This window comes from Jaculus jaculus, chromosome 1 (genome assembly GCF_020740685.1).
Source record: "Jaculus jaculus isolate mJacJac1 chromosome 1, mJacJac1.mat.Y.cur, whole genome shotgun sequence".
Classification (NCBI taxonomy): Eukaryota; Metazoa; Chordata; class Mammalia; order Rodentia; family Dipodidae; genus Jaculus; species Jaculus jaculus.
The window spans coordinates 224,903,541-224,929,193 of record NC_059102.1 but is presented as its reverse complement, the minus strand read 5'-3'; the positions used below and the strand labels follow the sequence as shown (position 1 = coordinate 224,929,193).

At 48.6% G+C, this 25,653-nt stretch overlaps 1 protein-coding gene across 2 annotated transcripts in view; it reads left to right on the top strand.

The window, feature by feature from the left end:
- Zdhhc7 (zinc finger DHHC-type palmitoyltransferase 7) overlaps positions 1-25,250 on the top strand; it is a 31,516-nt gene extending 6,266 nt beyond the window's left edge. Inside the window, exons 2-8 of one of the 2 annotated variants that reach the window (XM_004666038.3) lie at positions 9,187-9,263; positions 13,309-13,639; positions 15,114-15,238; positions 20,780-20,876; positions 21,638-21,719; positions 22,922-23,052; positions 23,566-25,250. In XM_004666038.3, coding sequence (XP_004666095.1) covers positions 13,325-13,639; positions 15,114-15,238; positions 20,780-20,876; positions 21,638-21,719; positions 22,922-23,052; positions 23,566-23,742 — 927 coding nt within the window. In that variant the 5' untranslated portion in view covers positions 9,187-9,263; positions 13,309-13,324 and the 3' untranslated portion in view covers positions 23,743-25,250. Of the gene's footprint in view, positions 1-9,186; positions 9,264-13,308; positions 13,640-15,113; positions 15,239-20,779; positions 20,877-21,637; positions 21,720-22,921; positions 23,053-23,565 lie in introns of those variants that run through there. The other variant, XM_045135644.1, reaches the window with a different exon arrangement.
- Positions 25,251-25,653: the final 403 nt, after the last annotated feature.

The following is a 25,653-nucleotide window of genomic DNA, read 5'->3' as shown; positions in this document are numbered from 1 at the left end:
ACAATGGTGTCACTAGTGTGGACGTCTTTTAGATATAGTTCTTCTTTTATAACTCTGGGATCACCAAGAGATCATTCCCAGAGATCAGAGATGAAGTGGAAGCAGCACCCATCCCAGGTGTACCCCATTCAGCGATAAGTGGACGAGTGTCAAAGGGGCTGAGAGGTGGTGTAGCTGGTGAGAAAAAAAGCCTGCAGTGCCTCCCCTCAAGGTCAGCCCCACCCCCAGCTTCCTGGATCCTTGTTTGTGGTCTCTCAGCTTCTCATCCTTGTGACCTGCAGTGTCCAAGTGCTATTTTAGAGTGACTAAGTATTTTAACTTAAAAGACCTCTTTAGAAAGGTTAAATGAGGCTGCTATTTACAGCTTGCAAAACATGTCAGCATGTGGTAGACACTTGGCTTTCATCAAATATAGAGTCCTGCTTGTTAGATTCAGTAATTTGAGGAGAAAAGAATGGTTCCATGTGGCAAGCTGAATATTTCATGGCTTCCTGTGGATGGGAAGAACCGCTCAGGTACACCTGCAGCAGGGTACTGCTGTAGATGATCTGAGGTTGCTGAGTCTGAAGTCATCACCACCCTGACTCTGACCTGCCAGGGCTGTATATATGCTTGACCACTGTCTGTCTCCACTGGCCTCAGGGTACCTGCTTTTCAAGCGCCACTTCTCTGTCCTGGACTCAGCTTGCCAGTCCAGCTTGAGTCTTGCCTTCAACACCTGCTTGTCTGTTACTCCATCTTTGCTCATCTGAAGCCTTGTGAAGCTTTTGGGAGCCCTGGCAGGACCTTTGGATAAGTAAAGGGGGCAGACCTCCCTGCTTCTGTGTGAGCACTTAGGTTTTCAGCACCGTCGCGGCAGGGTTGTGCTCTGCCCTTTCTCTTCCCTGTCTCAGCAGCTGTCCCAGCCCACCTCTCCTCTCATCGATTGTGAGATGCTCACTCCACACCTCTGCAGTCCATTCCTGCTGGGTCAGCTCCCAGCAGTACAGTCCACACTGACCCAGATGTCCCCAGGAGCCCACATGACATTGAGTTGTCTTATCTCCTTGGGCCCCTCTTAGCTGCAGTACTTTCTCAGACTCATCACGTTTTTGATGACTGACAATTTGGGGAATTCCTGGTCAGATACTTGGTAGGCACCCTGCTATTGGACTCAGTTGAAACTTCTCTAAGGGTTTGCTGAGCAGTCTGGAACCGCTGTTGGCATGTGGAGCTGAGCAGTTAGGTGCGTGGACAGCAGTGGGCGTCGATGTGTGGTAGGCACTTCTTTTTGCTATGACAAACTAACTGACACTTATAGGAAGAAAGGTTTCTGTGGTTCAGTTTTGGAAGTCATGGGTGGCTGGCTCCATTGCTAGGCTGAGGGCGTATTGTGTCAGCAGGGCATTGTGGAGGAAAGCTGCGCACCTCATGGCAGCCCGGGAGCAGAGAATGATCCTATGTTAGCCAGCTTCCTCCACATTCAAGGTGGGGTTCCCCTTCTCCCCTTAGTTGTCGTCCCATTTGTCAGTCCTCCAGAAACACCCTCACACACACCTAGAAATATACTTTAGACACCTTGTGGGTGATCTCAATCCAGTCAGGTTAACAAGGGTTCTCACTAGAAGAGGGGAGGGTTCCAGATGAACAGAAAGAAGGCCTGGATGGTTCGTGTGACTGGATTAGAGTTGGAGACGGAGTCTGAGTCACTACTTTAACGTAGTTATAGTAGGAGTGTGTGCATGGGTTAGTACATGTGTGTGATTGTTCTGTCACTGAGTGATACCCCAATAGCTACCAGCACACCAATGCCCAGATCTTGTTTTTGTTTGTTTTTTAATCTTGCCCTGTGTCTCTGTATGTGCGTGTGTGTGTGTGTGTGTGTGTGTGTGTGTGCACGCATGCGTGCATGCATGCAAGTTTGCATGCACGTGCACCATAGTATACATGCAGAGGTCAGAGGGCAACCTTGAATGTTGGTTCTCATGTTCCACTTTGTATGTGGCAGGGTCTCCCTAACTCAGTGCTGTTCTTGCCAGGCTAGCCTGACCATGAGCTTTCAAAGATTCTTCATTCTCCGCCTCGCATCTTGCTGTAGGAGGGCTCAGATTACAGGCACTCATGCTCCCACATCAGCCATATATGTGTTCTGGGGATCTGAACTCAGGGCCTCACTTGTGTAGCAAGTGTTTTTACCCACTGAGCCATCTCCCCAGTCCCGCAGATCTTATGTTTAATTCCATTTTCTGCTAAATAAAAGGAGCCCGAGCTCCCTGGGGAATGACTGGTTCCAAGACAGGAAATACACAAGATGAGCCTGGAGCCTCTCCCACTGCCAGGAAATAAAGAAGTGTGCATGCTCCTGCACACGCGGAGCTGGGGTGGAGGCATGTTAGTGGGGCATGGGGACCACCTTAAGAGCTCCTGTTGGCCAAGGCTAGAAAATTGCAGCAGCAAAGCAAGCTAGTGTTGCACTGTAACCCAGAATATGAGATAAATACCCATGAGTCCCACCCATACACATGTGTGGCTGAACAGAACTTCAGGTGGTTCCAGAAATGCCTCATTTGCATCATCAGCTTGGCGGGCATCAGCAGTGACACACCATGCCTTCAGTCTGTGGCCTTCATGTGACCAGAAAGACTCCAGGCTTCTGAGGTCACCTCATCAGCACTCCTAGCTCGTGGCACTAGTGGCCTCAGTCTTCAGCCAGACTTGTGCCTGGTGCCCTGCAGCAAGGCTCTTCCACCATGCACACTGCAGTTATGCCCTTCTCAGCCTGCATTCTGCCCTCAGAGCCTCTGGTCTCCTAAAGGATTCAAAGTGAAGAAGGGTTTTGTTGTTTGGTTAGGTTTGGTTTTGGCTTTCTCTGCCTCTGAAGTGCTGGGATTAAAGGTGTGAGCCACCACACCTGGCTAATGAGCTTTTGTTTGTTTGTTCTTTTGTTTTTCAAGGTAGGGTGTTACTCTAGCTCAGGCTGACCTGGAATTCATTCTGTAGTCTCAGGGTGGTCTCCTACCTCTGCCTCTTGAGTGCTGGGATTAAAGGCGTGAGCCACCATACCTGGCTTTTTATAAAAAACATTTTATTTTTTATTTGTTAGAGATGAATGAGAGAGGGAGGGAGGGAAATTATTTACTTATTTATTAGAGATGAGATTAGAGAGGGAATGGGCGCACCATGGGCTCTAGACACTGTAAACTCCAGATGCATGCGCCACTATGTGCATCTGGCTTACGTGGGTATTGGAGAGTCAAACCTGGGTCCTAAGGCTTCACAGGCAAGCACTTTAACCTCTAAGCCATCTCTCCAGCCCTGTTTTTTTTTTTTTTTAAGTATTTTATTATTTATTTGAGAGAGGGAGAGGCAGATAGGAAGAATGGGCACACCAGAGCCTCCAGCCACTGCAGACAAACTCCAGGTGCATGCGCCACCTTGTGCATTTGGCTCACATAGGTACTGGGGAATCTAACCTGGGTCCCTAGGCTTTGCCAGCACACACCTTAACCACTAAACCATCTCTTCAGCGAGCCAGGCTGTGAGTTTTTGAAAGCTGATATGTCATCATGCACCCACCATTTCAGTCTTATAGAGAACAGTTACACTACCTGGAAAGATCCTGGGACTCCCCTCCAGCCCTCTCACACCACCTTCTTTGTGTAGAACATCTGGGCTTTGGTAACTGGGGAGTCATCCAGTATAGCCAGCGGTTCTTTTAACTGAACTCTCTGCCATCATGACTCTCCTGAGTTGTGTGTACAGCACATTTCTTTTTTTTTTTTTTTCCCCTTGGAAACAAGGTCTTAATGTAGCCCAGGCTGTGCGCATACCTGCTATGTAAACAAAGATAACCTTGAACTACTGATCCTCCTGCTTCAACCACCTGGGATCACAGAGGCATGCCACCATACCCAGTTTATGCGGAGCTGGAGCTGGAGCCCAGGGCTTTCTGCATGCTAGGCAGATGCTCCATTGCTGAGCTACATCCCCAGCTCAAGTGCATTTCTTTCTCTGGCTCTCCCTGGCCTTATTCCTTCAAAACAAAACTCTGTACTGCTTAGGAGGCTGCCAGAAGAGTTCAAAGGCAATGCAAAATTAGAAAGGAAAAGGGAGTGGCATGGTGGGACAGGCCTCTCAGTCCAGAGCTTAATCAGCTTATCTGGATATCTGTTCCTCCTCCTGTCCCCACTGCCCACTGTGAGGCCACACTGGTGTGCAAGATTCCCTGAGCCCAGGAAGCTCATCTGTCAGGTGGGGAAGCTGAGGACTTCGTATGGATTGATTGCTGTCTTTTGGCGTTAAATGAGGTGACATAGGAGGGGAAACAAACCTCTGCTTCTCCCTCAGGCTACCCATGCCTCCCTCTGTACTTCACTTCCCTGGGGTCCTGGGTTTGAGTCTGCACACCATAAAATACCTTTAACTTTTTTTTTTTTGAGGCGGGTTTTCAGAGTATCCCAGGATAACCTTGAACTTATTCTGTAGCCCAGGCTGGCTACTCATGGTAATCCTCCTATCCTAGCTTCCCATGTGCCACTATGCCCAGCTTCCTTTTAACTTTTTTTTTCTTGTTCGTATGTGGTATATATACATATATGTCCCCTTGTGGTATCCCATGTGCTCCCCTGAAGCAGGGGCCACTTGCCTGCTGAGGCCTGCATAGTGAGGCATTGGTGGGCTGCTCTGTCACTTTTAGCCTGGCCCACACCCAGCTGTTTCATATGGGTGGGATCTGGAGGTCTTGGACCCCTTTTGGCCCTTATGCTGGCACAGGAAGTACACAGAGCTCTCTCTCCAGCCTGTAACTTTAACTTTCTTACTAGTTGGTAGCTCAGGCTCTTAGTACTTTACTGAGAGTGCCAAGAAAAGTTATGTGTATCCCTCATCCTCCCGCCCACCCTGACCTGCCTTTCTTGCAGCTTTACCTGTGCAGCCTTTTGGGTTTGTGAGTGCACTTACTCATTCCCGTCTTGTCTTACCCTCCTTTGGGGCCTCAGTTGTCAGCAGGTCAGCTCTGACCTTAACCCAGATTTAGCGAGTCCTAATCTCAGCACTCTAGCCTGTAGCTCCCATGTTCCAGAGGCTGGTGAACACTGGCCAGCAGGCTGATCCTCTTTTTTTTTTTTTTTTTTTAACAACTTCCATGATTATGAACAATATCCCATGGTAATGCCCTCCCTTCCCCCACTTTCCCCTTTGAAACTCCATTCTCCATCATATTACTTCCCCCTTTTAGTCTCTCTTTTATCTTGATGTCATGATCTTTTCCTCCTATTATGATGGTCTTGTGTAGGTAGTGTCAGGCTCTGTGAGGTCATGGATATCCATTTTGTGTCTGGGGGGAGCATGTTGTAAGGAGTCCTACCCTTCCTTTGGCTCTTACATTCTTTCCACCACCTCTTCTGCAGTAGACCCTGGGCCTTGGAAGGTTGATAGAGATAATTGCAGTACTGAGCACTCCTGTAACTTCTTTCCAGCACCATGATGCCTTCTGAGTCATCCCAAGGTCACTGCCATCTGAAAAGAAGATTCTCTACCAAAAGTGAGAGTAGCATTAATATATAGGTATGAACATTAAGAGAAGTGCTTACTGGGCAGTTTGATAAGCATAATATATACATTTAGCCAGACAGCAGCAGACGTCACACCCCTAGGGCTCATGACTACCTCTGTTTTAAGTTTTCAGTATCAGGGATGTATTCCCTCCCATGGAATGGACCTCCAGTCCAATTAGAAGGCAGTTGGTTTCCCCCATGACGGACATGCCACTATTGTACCCGTTGGCTCATTTGGCCTGGCTGGCCAAATATAAGGCTTGCAGTGTCCACTGTTGAGTATCTTCACTGGTGATTTCTCATTTCTCCCATTGAACTACATGTAGAATGGCTTCTTCCAGCTTTCTATCCACTGGTTTACATGGAGGAGGTTATCAGCTCAGTTCTAGCAGGATTTCTCAGTGGCCTTGCAGCCCAAGTATGTGGAGTCTTCAGCAATAGGGTCTTACCATCTATTCCTGGTGGGAAACCAGCAGGCCAATCCTCTTTAAACCTGCTGTTTCTTCTCCTCTCTTCTCCTTCCTAGCCCTCCCCTCCCCTCTCCATCTCTGATTGGGATATGGGTGCCAGACTTCCCCTCACCAAGGAGCCTTGGCTTGTCTGCAAAGCTGATTAATGACTTGTTTATTGCGGTGCTGGACACAACCCAGGGCCTCACACATGCTAGGCACACACTGTACTACTGAGCCACACTGCTAACCCTACCAGTTTATTTATTTTTAAGCAGAGTGCGCAAGAATGGGCACACCAGTCATATGCACCCCTTTGTCCTGGGCAATTGAACCCAGGTTGTTAGGCTTTGCAGGCAAGTGCCTTAACTACTGAGCCATCTTTCCAGCCCAAAATAATTTTACTTATTTGCAAGGAGAGAGAGAGAGAGAATGAATATGGGTGTACCAGGGACTCTAGCCATTGCAAATAACTCCAGAAGCCTGTGCTACTTTGTGCATTTGGCTTTATGTGGATACAAGGGAATCAAGCCCTGTTCATTAGGCTTTGTAGACAAGCACCTTAACCACTTAGCCATCTCGCCAGCCCTTAGTTACTTATTTAAAACATCTACTTACCTAAGTTCTGGAGCCTTCCATGTCAGCAGAATGAAGTCTAAAGTTCCAGACTCCTGAGCATGGGACTCCGAGGGCCTGTTTTGTGGGCCCAGTCCCTCCCTGCCCCCACCGTCATCTCTCCCTTTCCTATACTGTGACTTTCCATCTCTGCTGTTTTATGTCCTTTCCATATCGGCTTGAACACCCTCTTCCTGTCTTCCTGCTCACTTTGCTCTTGGTTTAGGAGCAACACTTGGACTCATCCCCACCTTGCTGGTCTGTGAGCTCATATGGATTGGACCACACTTTCTGGGGGTCTTGTATACATCCTGGTGCTTGGGTGCCCCATCCCAAGTGATTAGATGCATATGTCTTATCTATGACAGAGATCTGCTCTCAGGTTTCCTGGGTCACCAGGGATGGGACACGTGAGCTAAAGCAGTGAGGGGCTCCCTCAGTGCTTCAGCATCTCTGTGGTGCCAGGTTGTGCTCTTGGCTTTGCAACAAGATGTGATGTCACATCTTGACGTCTCATGCTCCTTGTTCATCGTGCTTTTGTGAACGGGATTCTGCTTACTGCTATGGAGCTACAGCTACATTAGTGAGCTAAAGCTCTCTTGGCTCATGGAGCACAGCTGGTCCACATAGCACCTTGCTGGCATTCCTGCTTCGGCTCTGCCAGAGCCTGGGAGATACACAGGGAAATACATAGTTCAAAGAATAGACTTCACTGGTTTAAAACTTCCTAGTGAATTTTGGTTCGCTAGAGACAGGACCCTGTCTCTTAGAGGTAACCCAGGTTGGCCTCAGACTCGAGACAATCCTCCTGCCTCCTCTTCCCTAGTGCTAGGATTACAGGCATGTGCCTCAATGTGGGCTACTTGCCAAATTTTGTTTTGACAAGTACATGCACCTGCGTCTGTATCCAGATATCATCAGCTAAGAATGAGGCCTTGACCTCTCCTGGTCATTTTCTCTTTGAGTTCAAACCTGTTCTGATGTCTTTGGAAATAAATGTGTTTGCCTGGTTTTGAGTCCTGCAGATGGAGTCACACTATCGGATCATGTCTGGCTTCTTTCACTGAACTTAATGCTTTTGATATTTACCCATGTTGGATTTTGTTTCTGTTGTTGTTATTGTTTTGAGGTAGGGTTTCACTGTAAGCCCATGCTGACCTGGAATTTACTATGTGGTCTCAGGGTAGCCTCAAACTCACTCCTACCTCTGCCTCCCAAGTGCTGGGATTAAAGCTGTGTGCTACCACACCTGGTTCCAGGTTGGAATTTTCTTTTTTTAAAATATTTTTGTTTGTTTGTTTGTTTTTATTTATTTGAGAGCGACAGACAGAGATAGAGGCAGAGAGAGGGAGAGAATGGGCACACCAGGGCATCCAGTCACTGCAGATGAACTCCAGATGCATGCCTCACCTTGTGCTTCTGGATTAATGTGAGTACTGAGGAATTGAGCCTTGAACTGGGGTCCTTATGCTTCATAGGCAAGTGCTTAACCACTAAGCCATCTATCTAGCCCTCCACGTTGGGTTTTTCTATCAGTCTCTTTTGCTCAGAAATGTACCATTTGCGTGACTGCCCCGTGTCTGTCTGCTGGATGGCTTCCAATTTGAGGAAATGGATGAGCTCTGAGTGGCTTTGTGTGCATCTGTCCATAGTGGTTTTTCTTCCGTAAACACCTGAAGGTGGGACTGCTGCATTCTTGGGTGGGTGCGAGGCTGGGAGAGGTGCCAGAGCTTTTCCAGTGTGTGCTGCATCTTCCTTTAGCCTATGCACACAGACGCCTGCGGGTTTGGACTCCTTACAGATATTCTGTGTAAGATGGCTGCAGTATAGTCCTGCATTTGGCAAGCTGCTTTCAACTATTGCTAAGTTATCACACTGGGAAGTCACTCAGAGTTGTTTCAAACATCTAACATTGCTGGTTACACACATACTGACTGACTGCAGCCAGTCTCTCTACCTGCAAGTGTTCTGGGGCCCCGCCTCAGCCCCAACATTTTCCTTGGGCCTCTGCCCTCTGCTCTGAGGCCTGGTGCTCTGACCTGTCACCTGTTGTGCTCACACCCCATCCTGTACTTCCTTTACCTTGACTCTTGAAACAGGCTGATAGTAGAGATGAGATTAGCTAGGTGTGGCCTGGGTCAGCCCTGAGATCTTTCCTGAGGTGTTCAGCATCTAGATTTGTACTTAACAGGAACTAAAGGGCAGGGGGTGGTGTAAAGAGATAGCCTAAAAGCCCATAACTCTGGTTGCAGTGGTGCATGCTCATGGTCTCTGCTGCTGGGAGGCCCTACAGCTCTTATCACTTGAGCCCATGAGTTCACCACCAGCCTGGGCAGCCTTTTCTCAAAAACAAAAACTGAACAATAAAAGAGAAATAGGTTTCACCTCCAGAATGTTAATTTAGTAGTAATCAAAGCTTAGAAGAGCAGTGATTTCATAATTACAGATAGTTCCAAGTGGCACATGGCATGGATAAAAGAGTAGGTTGCATGTGCAGCCTCCAGAAGTTCATTGTAGTCTAAAATGTCACACACTTCTTGTCTCACAGCAAATAACTTGTAATCAGATTTTATTTTATTGTCTTTCAGATCCTATCACATAGGGCAACATGTGCCCCAAGATTCTGAAGAAAAGGTGCAAGTGATATGTAGAAGTTGTTTGTAAGGTAAGTCTGATTGTTGGTGGGGAGGGGGAGGTGTTACACACCACAGCTCAGGCTGACTGTGAATTTACCATCCTTCTGCCTAAGCCTCCTGGGTGCTGGGATTACAGGTGGGGCCATCAAGCCAGCTCAAGAGGGACTCTTGATCTAAGGACCAATCACAGTGTCTTTTCCCCACTGACCGCCCTGTGGATTGAGGAAAAGGTAATAGGAGCATAGGTCAAATGAAGAAGCGGCACTGGGGATACAAGCCCCATGTAACCATGAGCCTCCTTCCCATGCCTGTTGACCACCACCAACAAAGGAGGCATCTATGGACTGAATTCACAGCCTCTGGCCAGTGTCACAGACAAGGAAAACATTCAGGCATAATGTGGAAGGTGTTGCTTGTGTGGTTGGCACAGGGCTATTGGATGTCTTAGAAACTGGGACAAGGTTCATGGTATAACAAATCCCTATTCAATTGTCTGAAGTGGAAGGCAATGTGAGGACATATTTTTGTCCTCAGTCACTACATGGTGCTCTAGTGAATCCCAATGGCATGCAGTGTGGCCTAGGATAGCCTGGCTCCTAGCAAGGTGCAGTTCACTGCGTCTCTAGGTGCTGGGCCCTGTGCTTTCAGTGTAAGGAGTGATGTCCTCATCTCTTCCCCTCCCTTCCTGTTGCACTAATGCTGTACACATGTGGTGGCTCAGAGGGCATAACACACTTATCTTGAAGAACTAAAGCTTGCTGTGTGCCTTCTTGAAAATGAAGGGATTAAAAAAAAATTTTTTTTTAATTTATTTATTTGCAAGCAGAGAGAGAGAAGACAGAGAGAGGAGAGACAGAGAGAGAATGTGCATGCCAGGGCTTCCAGCCACTGCAAACGAACTCCAGACGCGTGCACCCCCTTGTACATCTGGCTAACGTGGGTCCTGGGCAGTCGAGCCTTGAACCGGGGTCCTTAGGCTTCACAGGCAAGCACTTAACCACTAAGCTATCTCTCCAGCCTGAAAATGAAGGGATTTTGACTAAGCATGGTACACATCTGTAGTCCCAGCACTTGGGAAATGAAGGAGAAGGATCAGCATTTCAAGGCCAGCCTGAGGTACATGAGACCCTGTATGAAACCAAACAAACAGGGCTGGAGAGATGGCTTAGTAGGTAAGGCGCTTGCCTGCAAAGTGTAAGAACCCAGGTCTGATGCCCAGTACCCATGTAAGCCAGATGCACAAAGTGGTGCATGCCTCTGGAGTTCATTTGCAAGTGGCTAGAGGCTTGCTCTCTCTCTCTCTGCCTCTTTTTTTTCTCAAATAAAAAAATTAAATATTTTAAAACAAACAAAGAAAGAAAATGAAGTGATTCTTGGGTCCCAAGATGATTTTCCCTCTTCTAACATCCCATGGATTTTATAGATCTGGCACTGGGCTCCTACAGTGTCACCCATCACCAGCCTAGTGCTCACAGAATGTCCTGCTATGGCCAATGCTAGGTGTCTTTGGGGTGCAGTTCTTAAACAAGTTCCCCTGATGCCTGCACCCTAAAAAGGGCAAACTATCCCAGACCCTGTTCTTACCCTGGCAGCTATCCTAAGACCTAAGCTAGGAAGTCTCAGCAGACTGGCACTGGTTGCAAAGACACAGGTCCTGCTATCTGGTAGAGGTCTGACCCGTGTGGCTCACCATCCCTCTGCCTAGCCAGCCTGGCTCTCTCACAGAGCATATTCTGTAGAAGGAAGCCGGACACACAGGGTTTTGGCCCAAGGAATTCAGCATGAGGCTGTGATGGTCCAGAGTCAGAGAAACTGGGGGAGAGGGCGCCTTCCTGTTGCACCTGCTTTTGTGCCCACCACAGAGGGAATGGAGAAGAGACCTGAACCCTCTCCAGTGGGTGACAACAGGCATAGAGGGCAAGTATGGTAAGTGTCTGGAGGAGAATGGCTGGTGAGTGAGCCAAGGACTTGGGAGGCAGAGCCATCCTAGCTTCTTCTCAACCCTCAGAACCTGGCTGTACCATCGTGGAAGCAGAGATGGCCATAGCTATGTCTGTAGCTAGTGGTGCCTGCTGTTCAGATACCATGGGTATATGGAAAGGAGGAGTTCAGGACACTGGCCTGTGCCAAGAAGGCAGGCTCTGTGGGGTTCATGTGGGGAGAACAGACTCCTCACAGCTGCCATGGGATGCCAAGCACCAGCCCTGGCTCATACAGAGCTGCAGTCCCCACATGCCTCTTTGTGCACTTACCATTGGTTTTACTGTCTGGTTTTAGAGTAAGACTATTTTATGGCATAATAGTGATGGGCTCTGTATGAAGAGGGACTTCTGCAAAGTATTTGGAGTATAGATGCTTCTAGTGGTGTGTTCATTAGACATTTTCACAGTCCTTGTGTCTCACTTGCATTTAAGAAAACATCATGAGCCGGGCGTGGTGGCGCACGCCTTTAATCCCAGCACTCGGGAGGCAGAGGTAGGAGGATCACCATGAGTTTGAGGCCACCCTGAGACTCCATAGTGAATTCCAGGTCAGCCTGGGCTAGAGTGAGACCTTACCTTGAAAAACCAAAAAAAAAAAGAAAGAAAAGAAAACATCATGCCTAGATTTGAAAAGCAGTGCAGGTAATCCCCCTCTTGCTGTATGTGCTGCCTCTTTATTTTGTTTTATTTATTTATGTATGTATGTATGTATGTATGTATGTATGTATGTATGTTTGTTTTTCGAGGTAGGGTCTCACTCTGGCCCAGGCTGACCTGAAATTCACTATGGAGTCTCAGGGTAGCCTCAAACTCATGGCAATCCTCCTACTTCTGCCTCCAGAGTGCTGGGATTAAAAGCGTCTCACTCTGGCCCAGGCTGACCTGAAATTCACTATGGAGTCTCAGGGTGGCCTCGAACTCATGGCAGTCCTCCTACCTCTGCCTCCAGAGTGCTGGGATTAAAGGCGTGCGCCACCACGCCCGGCTATTTTGTTTTATTTATTTGAGACAGAGAAAGAGGCAGAGAGAGGGAGAGAATGGGTGCACCAGGGCCTCTGACCACTGTAGACTAACTCCAGATGCTTGCACCCCTTTGTGCATCTGGCTTACGTAGGTCCTGGAGAGTCAAACTGGGATCCTTTGGTTTTGCAGGCAAACGCCTTAACTGCTAAGCCATCTCTCTAGCCATGTGCTGCCTCTTGACAAGGTGGGCCAAACTCCTGCCTGAATGTGTGTTCTCTCCCTGTAAGAAGGCCAAGATAGAGTCACCTTGGACTCCCCCTTCCCTTGCTCTATGTTTGCCATGCACGTTCCCACCCTCAGCAAACATGATAAGACAAGGGCATGGACTTAGGGCAACAGTAGGAGCAGTTTGTGCCAGGGAAAGGCAAGGCTTTCTTTAGTTTCTTTGATCCCCGTGTGTTCTTGGTAATCAGATGCCACAGGAAATAGGGGAAAGCTCTCAAAAGAACAGGTTCATAAGGGGATATTAAGAAGAGGAAGGGCATTCTGGATAATTTATGAGTTGAGGAATAGAGAGGTAAAACACAGGAGTCTGCTCCAAGGTAGCCCCAGGGCGAGATGGGAGAGAAGCTCATAGAGAAAAGCCACGTGAGAGCTGGAGTGGTGAGTTCCAGCCAGTACGGAAGGGAGGACAGAACCTTCTCCCACACTTCTTCCTCTAGGCCTCTGCTGGGTGCCAGAGCAGAACTGAGCAGAGCACAGAGAGGTGGGAGACGGCTTTGCACCTATAGCTATAACCTATGGAATTGTGGGGTCATACACGGCAAACAATCAGTAAAGTAGAAAGATCCAACACTGAGCGTGGTAGTGCATGTCAGTAATCTCAGCACTCAGGAGGCTGAGGTAGGAGGATTGCTGTGAGTTTGAGGCCAGCCTGTGATCCTGCCTCAAACCCCTTCACCCCTCAGAAGACAAACAAACTCTGCTTTAAACTAGTTCAGTGTTTTCTGCTTAGTATTTTGGGCTTGCTTTATAAATATGGCATGGCACATTTAAGGCTGCTGTATGTGTGTTCATGTGTCATGCATGTATCCCCAGGTGACTCACCAGCCCTCATCCACTTCCCCAGGGTGCTCCAGGGAATCATGCAGCCGGCAGGACACAGGCTCCGGGACATCGAGCACCATCCCCTCCTGACCGACAATGACAATTACGACTCCACGTCCTCCTCGTCCTCTGAGGCTGACATGGCAGACCGGGTGTGGTTTATTCGAGATGGCTGTGGTATGGTCTGTGCCGTCATGACGTGGCTTCTGGTCGTCTATGCAGACTTTGTGGTGACTTTTGTCATGCTGCTGCCTTCCAAAGACTTCTGGTACTCCGTGGTGAATGGAGTCATTTTCAACTGCTTGGCGGTGCTGGCGCTGTCATCCCACCTCAGAACCATGCTCACCGACCCTGTGAGTACACCACCACCACAGGGCTGCTCCGCGGGTGTTCATTATGCCCGGATGCCGACTTGAAAGTGCTTTCATCCTTCCTGAGGGAAAACATTGCTGAACTAGAACTATGTGCTGTGCTCATGGAAAGTATCATTCCACTAGGAGATTGTGCTGGATTTGTTTCTTTTCTTTTAAAATCAAGCCTCTGCGGTGCTCAAGCCGGCCTCTAGATCCTGGGTTTATGTGACCCTCCTGTGCTGTCCTCCTGTGAACAGCTTGTAAAACCCCTCCTAGCCTGTGTTGTCTGGAGTGTGGATGGGGCTGAGAACTCTGTGCTGGGTGTGGCCACTTTGCTAATCTCTGTGGTTGCTTTTCCTCCACGAGTAGTTGATTTTACTTCTTGGGCTGAAAGTGAGGCATGTCTTGAGTTCTGACTATCGAGTCAGCTGGCTGTGAAGGGCAGGACCCACCTATAGCTTGCCAGGCCCCTGGTGGCAGCAGACGGGGCTGTCACTAGGGGCGGGGGGCAGCTGTGGCATGAGTGAAGTAGCAATGCACAGGTGTAAAGAAACATGAAAAAAGTGTTGAGTCTGCATGCTTGAGCAGCTGCCTGTTGGGTGGCAAGTAAAGGACAGTCCTACCTCATAAGCTTTCAGTTCCTGATGCTGTGATGGCTGCATTCAGCTGAGATGTCCTCCTTATGCCTCAGACAGCTATCACCCCAGGCAGCCTACACTACAGGTGTACAGGCATGGTGGTGTTCAAGGTGTCCTTCCAAGAAAGACCTCTGCCATTTAGAAGTGCTGGCTGCAGCCCTGTACAGGGACTCCTGGCCTTTGCATTTAAAGTGACCCAACTGTTCTCTGTCAGCCTCCTTGGGACAGGGCCAGGAGATCAGTGCTTGTGTGGTTTCTGTAAGCTGAGCAAGCCAGATCAGCTGCACAAGCCACTTATCTGCTGTGTTGGAACCATGCTGTGGGTTGGCTATGAGCTTTTTCTTTCTGTCCTGGCTAGTGGCCCTGAGCAGCCCATCATTCCTGGCACTAGGACTATATCATAGACTCCACCTGTGGTTAGCTGGAGTGGTGCTTGGGGGCAGGCTCAGTACAGTGTGCCAGTGGCCTTACAGCTTGAGGGGTCTTTTACCATAACCCATCTCTTTTCATCTGGGTTTGTGGAATAGAGTCCTGCTTTGTAGCCAGGCTGGCCTGAAATGCTGTGCAACCCACTGCCTCTTAGGGCTGGGCATGTACGTGCATATACCTATAATACTGACACTTGACTAAGATTATTTTTCTTGGGGACAGGGTTGAGATAAGGCCTCACTGTGTATTCCTGGCTGGCCTGGAACTATGTTTACTAGGCTGATCGGGACTTGCAGTGATCCTCCTGCCTCTGCCTCCCAAGTTTTGGCCACGATGCTTGGCCTTCATTTTTTTTTTTTTTTCTTTTTTAGCCTTCTACTCAACTAAAATGCATTCATGTGTTGTAGGGGGCGGTTCCCAAAGGGAATGCCACAAAGGAGTATATGCAGAGTTTGCAGCTGAAGCCAGGAGAGGTGATCTACAAGTGCCCCAAGTGCTGCTGCATCAAGCCCGAGCGCGCCCACCACTGCAGGTACGGGCTTCCCAGAAAGCAAGCAGTCAGGTGCTCACTGCGCCTGTGGTCCTGTGGGAGTTTGGAAACACTGCCGGCTTCCTGCCACAGGAGACACACAGAAACTAGCCAAAGGAAGTGACAGGGTGCCCACCACTTTTCCAGTCATGGCTGCACAGGCTGGTGCACTCGTACTCCATTTCTGCTGGGCCGGTCTGTGAGGAGTCAGTGGGAGGCTCAGAGCTCCATTGTGTCCCTGGGCTTCTGGCTAGAGAAACAGGCCTCTTTGTGCTCAGTCCTCCATGCCATGCCTTTTTTGTGCTCAGTCCTCCATGCCTTGCAGGCACTGCAAGGTACATGTGGCTTCCTAACACTGGTTAATTAGAAAAGTAACCAGGACTGGGTCCAAGTGCACACTTTCACTGTGAGCATCCTCCTCTCTTGTGCCCTGCCTCTGACCTTTGCTGCAATTGTCACCCTCCCATGCAGCATCAGGGACTAGCTTTAGACAGATGACTTGCTGGGGTGAGGGCCACTGACTTCAGTCATGAGGCCTGCCTCCTGGAATATTGCTGCTGCACCCTGGAAGTCAGTTGGCTTTTCAAGTCCCTGCACTCCCACATAAGTGAAGTGTGTCAGTGTCTTTTTCCCACTGGGTTGGGCTTTACCAGGGAGAGAAAATGAAAATGAACTCTGGGGCCTCTGGGAATCTTTGTCCACCGTATGGCTGTGGTGAGTGTGGAAGGGTGGGCATCCACTCCACTTGGCCAGAAAGTATGTAGAGATTCTGTGGTATGGAGACAGCGAGAGGACTTACAGTGGCCTTGGGTGGTGGTGGTGGCAGCTGGGAGTGACTGCATGTGGGCATAGGTTCTTTTGAGGTGGTGGCTTTATTGCTCTTCAGGTGCTCTACTTGAGTGAGTCTCCCCAGCAGCTTAGGAAGGACTGGAAGATACTAGAAATGAAGCTAGCTCCAAATTATTTGTAAGTCAGAAGATGAGTAGCCAGTGGGCATGAGAGATTGAGAGCATTCCACTTCCTTACAAACCTTGGTATAATAGAACATGTCCTTTTCTGGAGACTGGAGCCAGAGAACAGTGAGCAGGAAGTTCTAGACAAACTGAGAAGCCAACTTGGGAAGCAACCTCGACCCCAGAGATCTCCTTGGAAGCAGCACCCATAGAGCTTGTAGAAACTGCTGGAGATGCAATTGTGGACCTCACCTGTGAATCTTTAGAGCCTGTGGTTGTTGACCTGACTTACATGATTCTGTTGAAGAAAGGAGAAGGCCAAGGAGGAGTGCAAGGCAGCTGTGTCAAGACCATGCTGGCAGCTGCATGGTGAGCATCAGCGATGAGGAACTGTCTAGGGACAGAGATGTGTATGTGACCACTACATTCCTCACACACCAGGATGAGGGAGCTACAACAGGACTCAGGTCCTTGAGTACTTTCGGTTGTCCATTCTGCATGGATGGATGCTCTGAGATTGTACAGAATGGGCGTCTCATAGTTTCCATGGAATGTGGCTAGTACCTTTGTGATTTCCTTGAGAATGTAACATTTGCCCAAAAATGTGTAGGAAAATGATTAGCCATATGCAGTGCCACCCCACTTATATATGAAGTGTCCAGAGCTGCTCAGGAGACCATAGACAGACAGCTGGGGTGGCCTCTTCGAATGGCATCTGCCTCCAGTTTCCTGAGCTCAGAATGACTGTTTCAGAACCAACATCTGATATGTTTCCAAACCCTTTGATCCTCTTGTTATCTCCAGTTTGATGTTAAGGAGCTGGACTCAGGCATCCTCTGTAGGTCAGCTCTGCATCTCTGCTCCTCTGGGTGGTCTCATTCCAGAGTACGAGAAAAAGAGTCACGCACCTTGGAGTTGAGCTTGTATCATGGCTCTAGCCTCTTTGTGGAGCCTACATGTTTTCTAAGGAGTTTCCCTGTTGGGAAAGTTAGCCCCAACTCTTCTGGGTGGAAGACCAACTGTTCTGCCTACCATATAGTGATCTGTCTAGACATGGTCCACCCAGCTCAGGTGTCCCAATGCAGGAGAAAGTCCAGCTATGGTACATTATTTTTCCCTTGAGTCAGGGTGACCTATGATTCTACTTGCACCTTATTGATGTGCAGTGTTTTCTGAAAATCAAAAGAACCTCTACAAGGCAACCCTTGTTTCCTAGACACAAGTAAGTGCAATAAATGTCATTCTTTCAACAATCTTGGACAAGGAGACTGCTAGTGTCCTCAGAGCCTCATACCTCCTGTGAAGCCGTGCGTGTCCCGCCCCATCTCTGTTCACCAGCTGTTCTCAGGAACCCTACCCATAGTCCAGAGTTGTTTGCCTGGCACAGGACATTTAAGGCCCATAGTGGCACATGTTTGAGTGTCCTTTTTTTCCTGATAAGATCGTCCTGTGTTACCCTCCAGCCTTCAGTTCCTACTGCCTAATGTCTGCCCAAGCATAGATACTGGGAGGTGGTGGCAGTAATAGTGGCTTTATCAGCTTCTCACTTCCATGCTTTTGCCCAAAGTCATTGTTGCCCCTGTTTTGGAGATATTGGCCTACCTGAAAAGAAAAAGAAAAAGTCAATACCCTTCCCTCCAATAGCTACTTACTTCCAAAGCTGTTCTTTTGGTCAGTTGGGCTTAGATCATCTGGGCTTTTGACTGTTCCCCAGGGTTTGGTTGGCAAAGCATGGTGACTCTTCTCTCCATGGGGCCAAATAACAATGTGTGGGAGGCTTTGATGCTCTCCGAGTGAGGTGGTTTGAATGTACACCCCCCCCCCCCGACTCAGGTGTTTTATTAAAGCTTGTAACTTGGGTCTTCAGCTGCCTGGCTGGAGGAGGTGTCACTGGGGGAGGATCCTGAGGTCCAGCCCTAAGGTGTGTTTGGGGGTGGATCTGAATTCTAGCCCCAGAGCATAAGAGAACAGTTTTAGCTGGAGTGGGGTGGGGGTGAGTCCTACTTGCTGCCAGTTTATGTTTGCTGCTTTTTGGTGTTTGCTGACTGATGGTGGTCTCTCTCTTTCTGCTGGGATTTATGAATGGAAGTCAGCTTCTGTCACCATGGAACTTCCCTCTGGATCTATAAGTTTGAAATGACTCCCTTCCTCTGGTTTGTATGTATATTCATCGCAGCAGTGTGACATTGTCCAGAGTACCTCAGGCACAGGGGATTGCATGGGATAGGCCTTGAGTGCCTGCCTTCACCTCCACATTCCTTCCTCAGAGGGCTCCAAACTAAGAGCCTTTCCGTGTGAAACATCATCAAGGTGTGAAAGGGACTGCTGGGGCTGAAGAAGTGCCCCTCCTGTGTGTGGAAAGTTTATTCATTCTGACTTTTTAACTGGCTTACTTCCAGTTCATTTGAGAGTAAAAATTTTCTATATGGATTCTAGTTGGAGATGTGTTGTGCCTGCTCTCCCCTGGGATGTTGATTGCAGCCATTGAGTTCCTCCTGGGCCTCATGGACATGCTCTTGTTACTTCCTAATGGTAGCCAGACGTCAGGGAGCCAGGGTGACCATCCAGCCAGTTCACCAGAAAATATGGTAATACCCATTTAAAACTTATGCTTCTTCTTCTTCTTATTTATTTATTTGAGAGCGACAGACATAGAGAGAAAGACAGATAGAGGGAGAGAGAGAGAATGGGCGTGCCAGGGCTTCCAGCCTCTGCACATGAACTCCAGATGTGTGCGCCCCCTTGTGCATCTGGCTAATGTGGGACCTGGGGAAGCGAGCCTCAAACCGGGGTCCTTAGGCTTCACAGGCAAGTGCTTAACCACTAAGCCATCTTTCCAGCCCAAAACTTATGCTTCTTTATAAAGGCCATTTGTGGGTCATGAAATTGTGTTACTTCATCCTAAATTAGATTGGGAAAAGATGAGTTTAGTCCTACTAATTAAACTTAAAATAGGAAAAGATTGGTTTAAACAAAGTCCCTTTCCTTTCCCCAGTGTACACAGTTTAACTTTTTCTTTGTTACATTTAAGCTGTGCCCACGAACATCAGTCTTTGTTGGACTCCTAGTGTTAATGATGGAAATAAAACCATTATTATTTTTTAAGGGAGGAAGTGTTTATTTCAGCTCACAGTTCAAGGTTATAGTCCATCACACCAGAGAAGGTGTGGTGTCAGGAGCTGGTCACATTCAGCCCACAGTGAGGAAGATGAGCAGGGAACTTTGAATGCGTAGCCAGCTTTCTCCTTTTGATACCATCCAGAAACCCAGCCCATGGGATGGTTCCACCTACAGTTAGGGTGAGTCCTCTCACCTCAACTATCATAACCTAGAAAATCCCTCGCAGACATGAGGAGAGATTTCTTCTCATGGTAATTCTAAATCCTGGCGTGTTGACAACCAGAGATTAACCATCACACATAGTAAGGGTAGCACTCAACAGAGGCTTGTCACATGCTGGGAACTCAGTAGATGACTGTGGGAGAAAGAGGGAAGAAGGAAGGATGCAGAAGGAGGAAGGGAGGTGATATATGGAGGGAGGGGGGAGAACAGCCAGAAACAGGGTGGAGGAAGGGGAAAGAGAAAAATAGCCTGGGCTGTCCTATAAAAGGACCCTAAGAACTCACTAGTGAGTCCAGAACTCTCTCTACATCTAGTACTTAATGCAGCTGTGCGAAAGAATCCCTTTTCTCTGGAAGGTTCCCAACTTCCTATTGCCCCTGGATTCCTGTCTAGAACTTCCTGGATTCCAGCCTGGTGTGGTGGTGCACACCTTTAATCCTAGCACTCGGGAGGCAGAGGTAGGAGGATCACATGAGTTCTTGCTGGGTCTCTTGCAATCCCACAATGACTGAAAGTGACCTTGGGTAAGTGACTTCCTGCCTAAAGTTCAAGGTCCCCCTGCGTCATGTGCCTTATCATGAAAACCATTATTTTTAAAGTCCACTCTGAGCTAGACTGCTGCCAGAAGTCTCTGGAACAAGTGGTTCCAGAAACACAGCTAACAGAAAACTAGTCAAACCAGTCAAGTGGAGTCTTGGGAAAAGGCAAAGTGTAGCTGTTAACCAGATGTGATATTCATGTCTAGAGGCTGAGGCAGGAGGATCACTATAAGTTTGAGGCTAGCCTGGGCTACATAGTAAGACATTGTCTCATAAACACAACTGTAGGAGCAAAAGCTCTCTGATATACATGTGTACAGCTGGCTGGTCAGATGGATGTGGTCTAGTGCAAGAATTGTTCTAGCAATTTTCCTCTCTCTCAGTTTGTTTTTTCTTCTGTCTTGTTTGGAGACAGGGTCTCTAGGTAGCTCAAGCTGCCTTGAACTCCAGATCCTCCTGCCTCAGTCCCTCCAGTGCTGTGGTTATAGGAATTCACTATCAAGCCTAGCTTTGAAGTCCCCTGTGTGACTTGGGAATGGAACTCATGTGGTTTGAAGGAACTGAAGTGACACTTTACAGAGGAGTGTGTGTCACAGGTGTTGCTGGCATGCTGTGCTTGCATGTGTGTTCTAGTCTTTTCCACCTTTGCGGTGTCTGGCTGTGTTCTTCTCTTAGAGCATAAGGTACTGAAAATCATACTCTCTTTTCAGTATTTGCAAAAGATGTATTCGGAAAATGGACCATCACTGCCCGTGGGTGAACAACTGCGTAGGAGAAAAGAATCAGAGATTTTTTGTGCTCTTCACTGTACGTAAAGAAAAATATATATATATAATGATTGTATTGAACCTGAAATTCTTTATTTTTGGGGGGGGGACATGTATTGTGGACGTGGGAATACGTATGTATGTGGAGGCCAGAGCACAATCTCAGATGTTTTTCTCAGGAGTCTCATTCACCTCTTTTGTGATGGAGAGTTTCTCATTGGCCTAGAGCTCACCAATTAGGCTAGGCTGGTGGGCTAGTAAGCCCTGGAATCTTCTTGTCTCCTCCCAGGGCTGGGGTTACAGGCTACCATGCCCGGCATTTTATGTGGGTACCATGGGTTGAATTGAGGTCCTCATGCTTGTACAGCAAATACTTTACCTACTGAGCCATCTCCCTACCCCTTGAAATTCTTTAACTAGAATCTTGCTGGAGCTAAGAGGTGTATTCCAATATAAACCAATTCCCTTCAGATGGCTGTGCTGGTCCAAGCAGAAAGTATTCCTCGTGGGTGACTGTCACTGAGGGTGTTTGTGGTTTCATCTTTACCCAGGCCTTGAATTGCAATGTCATAGGCCTTGCTAGAATGCAGGTTACAATTCACTCCTCAGTACTTGTGTTGCTATAAATGTCTGGTCTTAAGTCTGATATGTCCTTGGGTAGACAGGTGCCAACTATTGAGCTTTACCTCTCCCCTCTTGCATTCCTCGGTCGATGGAATGGGGGTGACCCTGTGTTCATCAGCTCTTGTTCATAGTGCAACAGGTTGTTAGAAAATGACTGACCAGTCTCCCTCCCTGCAGATGTACATAGCCTTGTCATCGGTCCATGCTCTAATCCTCTGTGGGTTGCAGTTCATTTCCTGTGTCCGAGGGCAGTGGACAGGTAAGTGTGGCCCACAGGTGGAGGACTCCAAAGGGAAAGTGGAGTTTTGAAGCAAATCCTTGTTGTTAATAATAATTTGGAATTTCTGTTTTGAGACAGACTTTCCCTTAGTAGTCCATACTGCCTTGAACTCATGGGCAATTCCCTTGCCTCAGGTTCCCAGGTACAAGGGTTACAGGTCTGAGCCATCATGCCCAACAGGAATGAAAACGTTGAAAGAACAGAATGTGGTTCTGCTCATACACTGAGGCCTTATAATTGTTCTTCCTCAGTCAGTCGGTACTTAGCTTCTACCAGATAATTTTCATTGTCATCACACACTTATGACAGGAGAGGTGGTGCTGTTGCTTCCCAGCCCTGTGTTTGCTTCTGGTTCACTTCACTCACCACCATGCACAGCTTCCTAGGCATTCATTGCCTGATTTGAGTGACCTAGGCAGTAGGTGTCGACTAAGCAGGCATTGTCTTCACAGCTGCAGAGAGGCATTTGGGGGACAACTTTATATCTCACATGGTTGGGAGATGGATTCCTGTGACACACAGCAGCCTCTGGTCTGGACACATACAGAATCAAAGAAACCTCAAGAAGGCTAGGTGTGGAGATGCAGGCCTGTCATCCCAGCACTCAGAAGGCTAAAGTGGACCCCCAAGTTCAAGACCAGCCTAGGCAATTTATAGTAAGATCCTGTCTCAAAATAAAAAGTAAAAGAAGACTGGGCGTGGTGGCTCATGCCTTTAATCCAGTACTTGGGACGCAGATGTAGGAGGATCACTATGAATTTGAGGCCACCCTAAGACTGCTTAGTGAATTCCAAGCCAGTCTGGGCTAGAGCATGACCCTACCTGGTAAAACTTTAAAAAACAAAACAAAAGGCTGGGATATAGCTCAGCTGTGGAGTGCTTGCCCAGCATGTGCAAGGCTTGAGTTCCACCCCCAGCACTACAGACACTTCAAAGAGAAGACATGTAAATAAATAAACAGAAGAACTTCAAGGAAGGCAGCCTTTCCAGAAAAATACCAGCTGGGTGGCATGAGTGCTCGCTGCTACGGGCCACATGCTGGCTCCTTGGAAGCTTCTGTGTAGTGGGAACACATTTCTCTAGGAAGCTGGCTGTAGGGTGCCCAGGACTTCCCTGGGGGCTAGCCCTGCTGCTTGGGGTGCTGGTGTGTGCTGACTGTCACCTTCCTCTCTTGCCCACAGAGTGCAGTGACTTTTCACCTCCAATAACTGTGATCCTGTTGATCTTCCTGTGCCTTGAGGGGCTTCTGTTTTTTACCTTCACTGCAGTTATGTTTGGCACCCAGATCCACTCGATATGCAATGATGAGACGGTAGGCTTGTTCTCTCATGTCTGCACAGTGTGTCCAAAGCATGCGTTCCCTCATGATAGTTGCTCCTCCTTCCTTGGTATAGTAGTTTCCTGGCCCCAGATTGGTTGAAGACTGAGTGGAGCCAGGCACACTCCCGGTTTGAGAGCTCATAGTATATCTAGGACTCTAAACTCAGGCCCAGAGCAGGCGCTTAGTAAATACTTTATGGAGTTAGTTAGAGAATGAAAATGCTGGCTTCTGGTGTAGGGCCCACTGTGGCTGTCAGAGATCCCAGTGCAGCTGGCTGTGATGCTAGATTGTGCTGATGGCTATCGTCTGGCTGTGCATGTCACAGAATCAGGATCAACAGGAAGGAGAGTCATCCCCCCCCACCCCCCGCCATGACCAGTCCCTGGAGCTCCATTCCCCAAAGGCCTCATTCTAAAATGAAGCAGGTTGCTGAGGCCTGGTGATGTGTTTGTGTTCCATGCTGGGCCCGATTTACAACTAGGGGGCTTTCCTTTCTGTTTCCAGGAGATTGAAAGGCTGAAGAGCGAGAAGCCCACGTGGGAACGAAGGCTACGGTGGGAAGGGATGAAGTCTGTCTTTGGCGGACCCCCCTCACTCCTCTGGATGAACCCCTTCGTCGGCTTTCAATTCAGGCGGCTGCGAATGAGGTCCAGGAAGGGAGGCCCAGAGTTCTCAGTGTGAACCTCTCTGGGAATGTACTAGACATCCCATTGTTACTGGGGCCTATGAGGGTAGTAGCCCTGTTGTGGCTAGGTCTGCCCTGCTGCTGCAGGCCATGAGCAGTTTGGGACCAGAGCCCCTGGGCCCTCGCTGGTTTCATCTGTACTGCCAGGAGAAATGTGTGGTCCTACAAGGAGGTCTCTTACCACCTTCCTGATACTTTGGGATGTCACATCCATGTTCTGAGCTGCTTTTCTCAATTATGAAGAAAGAACCAGCACAGTGGATATGAGTTCTGTGAGCAGTCGCTGCCAAGGGTCCTGCTGACCCTGTCTCCAGCACACCCTCCCAATCAGAAGAGGCGTTTCCAGAGACCTTATGGCCTCAGAGTGGGCTCTGACACTTTGCACTGAAGTTGCAAAAGTTCCATGCACTGAACAGTGAAGGCAGCTTCCGGAACACCCCTGCTGTCCTGGAGCAGCATCCTTTGACCCTTCAAGTCTGTGTGTGCCCATCTGTGTGCGTCTGTGTGTGCGTGTGTGTGTGAGCATGTGTCAAAATGGGCAGTGTTGTTCAGGCTGTGTATAGCAAGCAAGCTAATGTTTCAGGGAAGTGGGGCACACTGCGTGGCCCTCGCTGGGGCTCCTATGAATGTATTGCATATGAAGAGTGTCCAGATCCAAAGAACAGTCATTCCTGCCCATGTGGCCTCCCTCCTGCTTTCATCTTACTCTAAAAGCCAGAGTGTTTGAGGGCTTGGAGCTGAGTTTTCTGTTGTTCAGCCAAATTAGCAATGTAAGCAGCTCTGTAGCAAGGAAGGGTGGCCCCATGCCCAGCACAAGAGAAGCAGGCTTCCTCAGGCCCCTTAGGCAGGAATGGCAGGGGAGGCAGCCCTGTGCCTGAGCTGCCAGAATGGCAGCATGGTGGCTTTTTTTGTTTGTTTGTTTCTCTACCCACAACACAGTAGTCAGAGTGGACCTGTGATGTGAGCTTAGAATTATGCCGGAACGCAAACAGCTCCCTTCCAGGGGACTTGCCTTAAACTTCCAAGTTGTTCTTTTGCTGCTGATGCATGGAGAGCTGTCTGTGACAGGCTGGGGACTTCCTGTGAGTCCAGCGCCCACCCTGAGATGGGTGTCTCCCTGCTGGGGACTGCCTGCCTCACTGTCTCCTGACGCCATTGCTCTGTTGTCATACCCCAACTGGGCTCTGTGCTGCCAGGTGAACCCCAGGGCCTCTCAACCCCTGCCCTTGCAGACCACAGGATGGAGTCACTACAGATGTCCAGCAGTCCACAGGAGGGACAGCATAGCATGGGTGGGCTTTAGAGATCGTTCCATGCATTTGCACATCTGTCTGGACGACGTGTGCTAGGCTCTTGGTGTGTTTAACCTGTCCACCATCAGTCATTCTCAAGGGTGGGGCATTAATTGGGTGAGCCTTGTGAGTGTGCAAGCCAAGTATACTTGACTTTCAACCTTTCCTCTCCATGTGACTTTTATATGAAATAAAGTGACCCATCCACAGTTTTCATGCCTTCTCCCACAGCCCTGTTCTTCCTGGGTGGCAGTGTGTGGCAGTAGCTTCCTGCCTTGGCCCTTATGGTGTCAGTCTCCAAAACTTATGTGCTGTGTAAATAAGACAGGGAGAGGGGGTGCTCGAACTCAGCTCCAGGTCTTGCCCTGCCCACAGCTGTTGCCTGGCTGGGATTTTTAAGTTTTGTTCGCTTTCTTCTAGATAGCCAGTTTGTTTTTTTAAGTGCACTTTACAATAAAAGCTAAAGACAGCCGGGCATGGTGGTGCACACTTTTAATCCCAGCACTCGGGATTGCCGTGAGTTTGAGGCCAGCCTGAGAATACAGAGTGAATTCCAGGTCAGCCTGGGCTACAGTGAAGCCCTACCTTGAAAAGTCAAACCAAAACAACCACAAC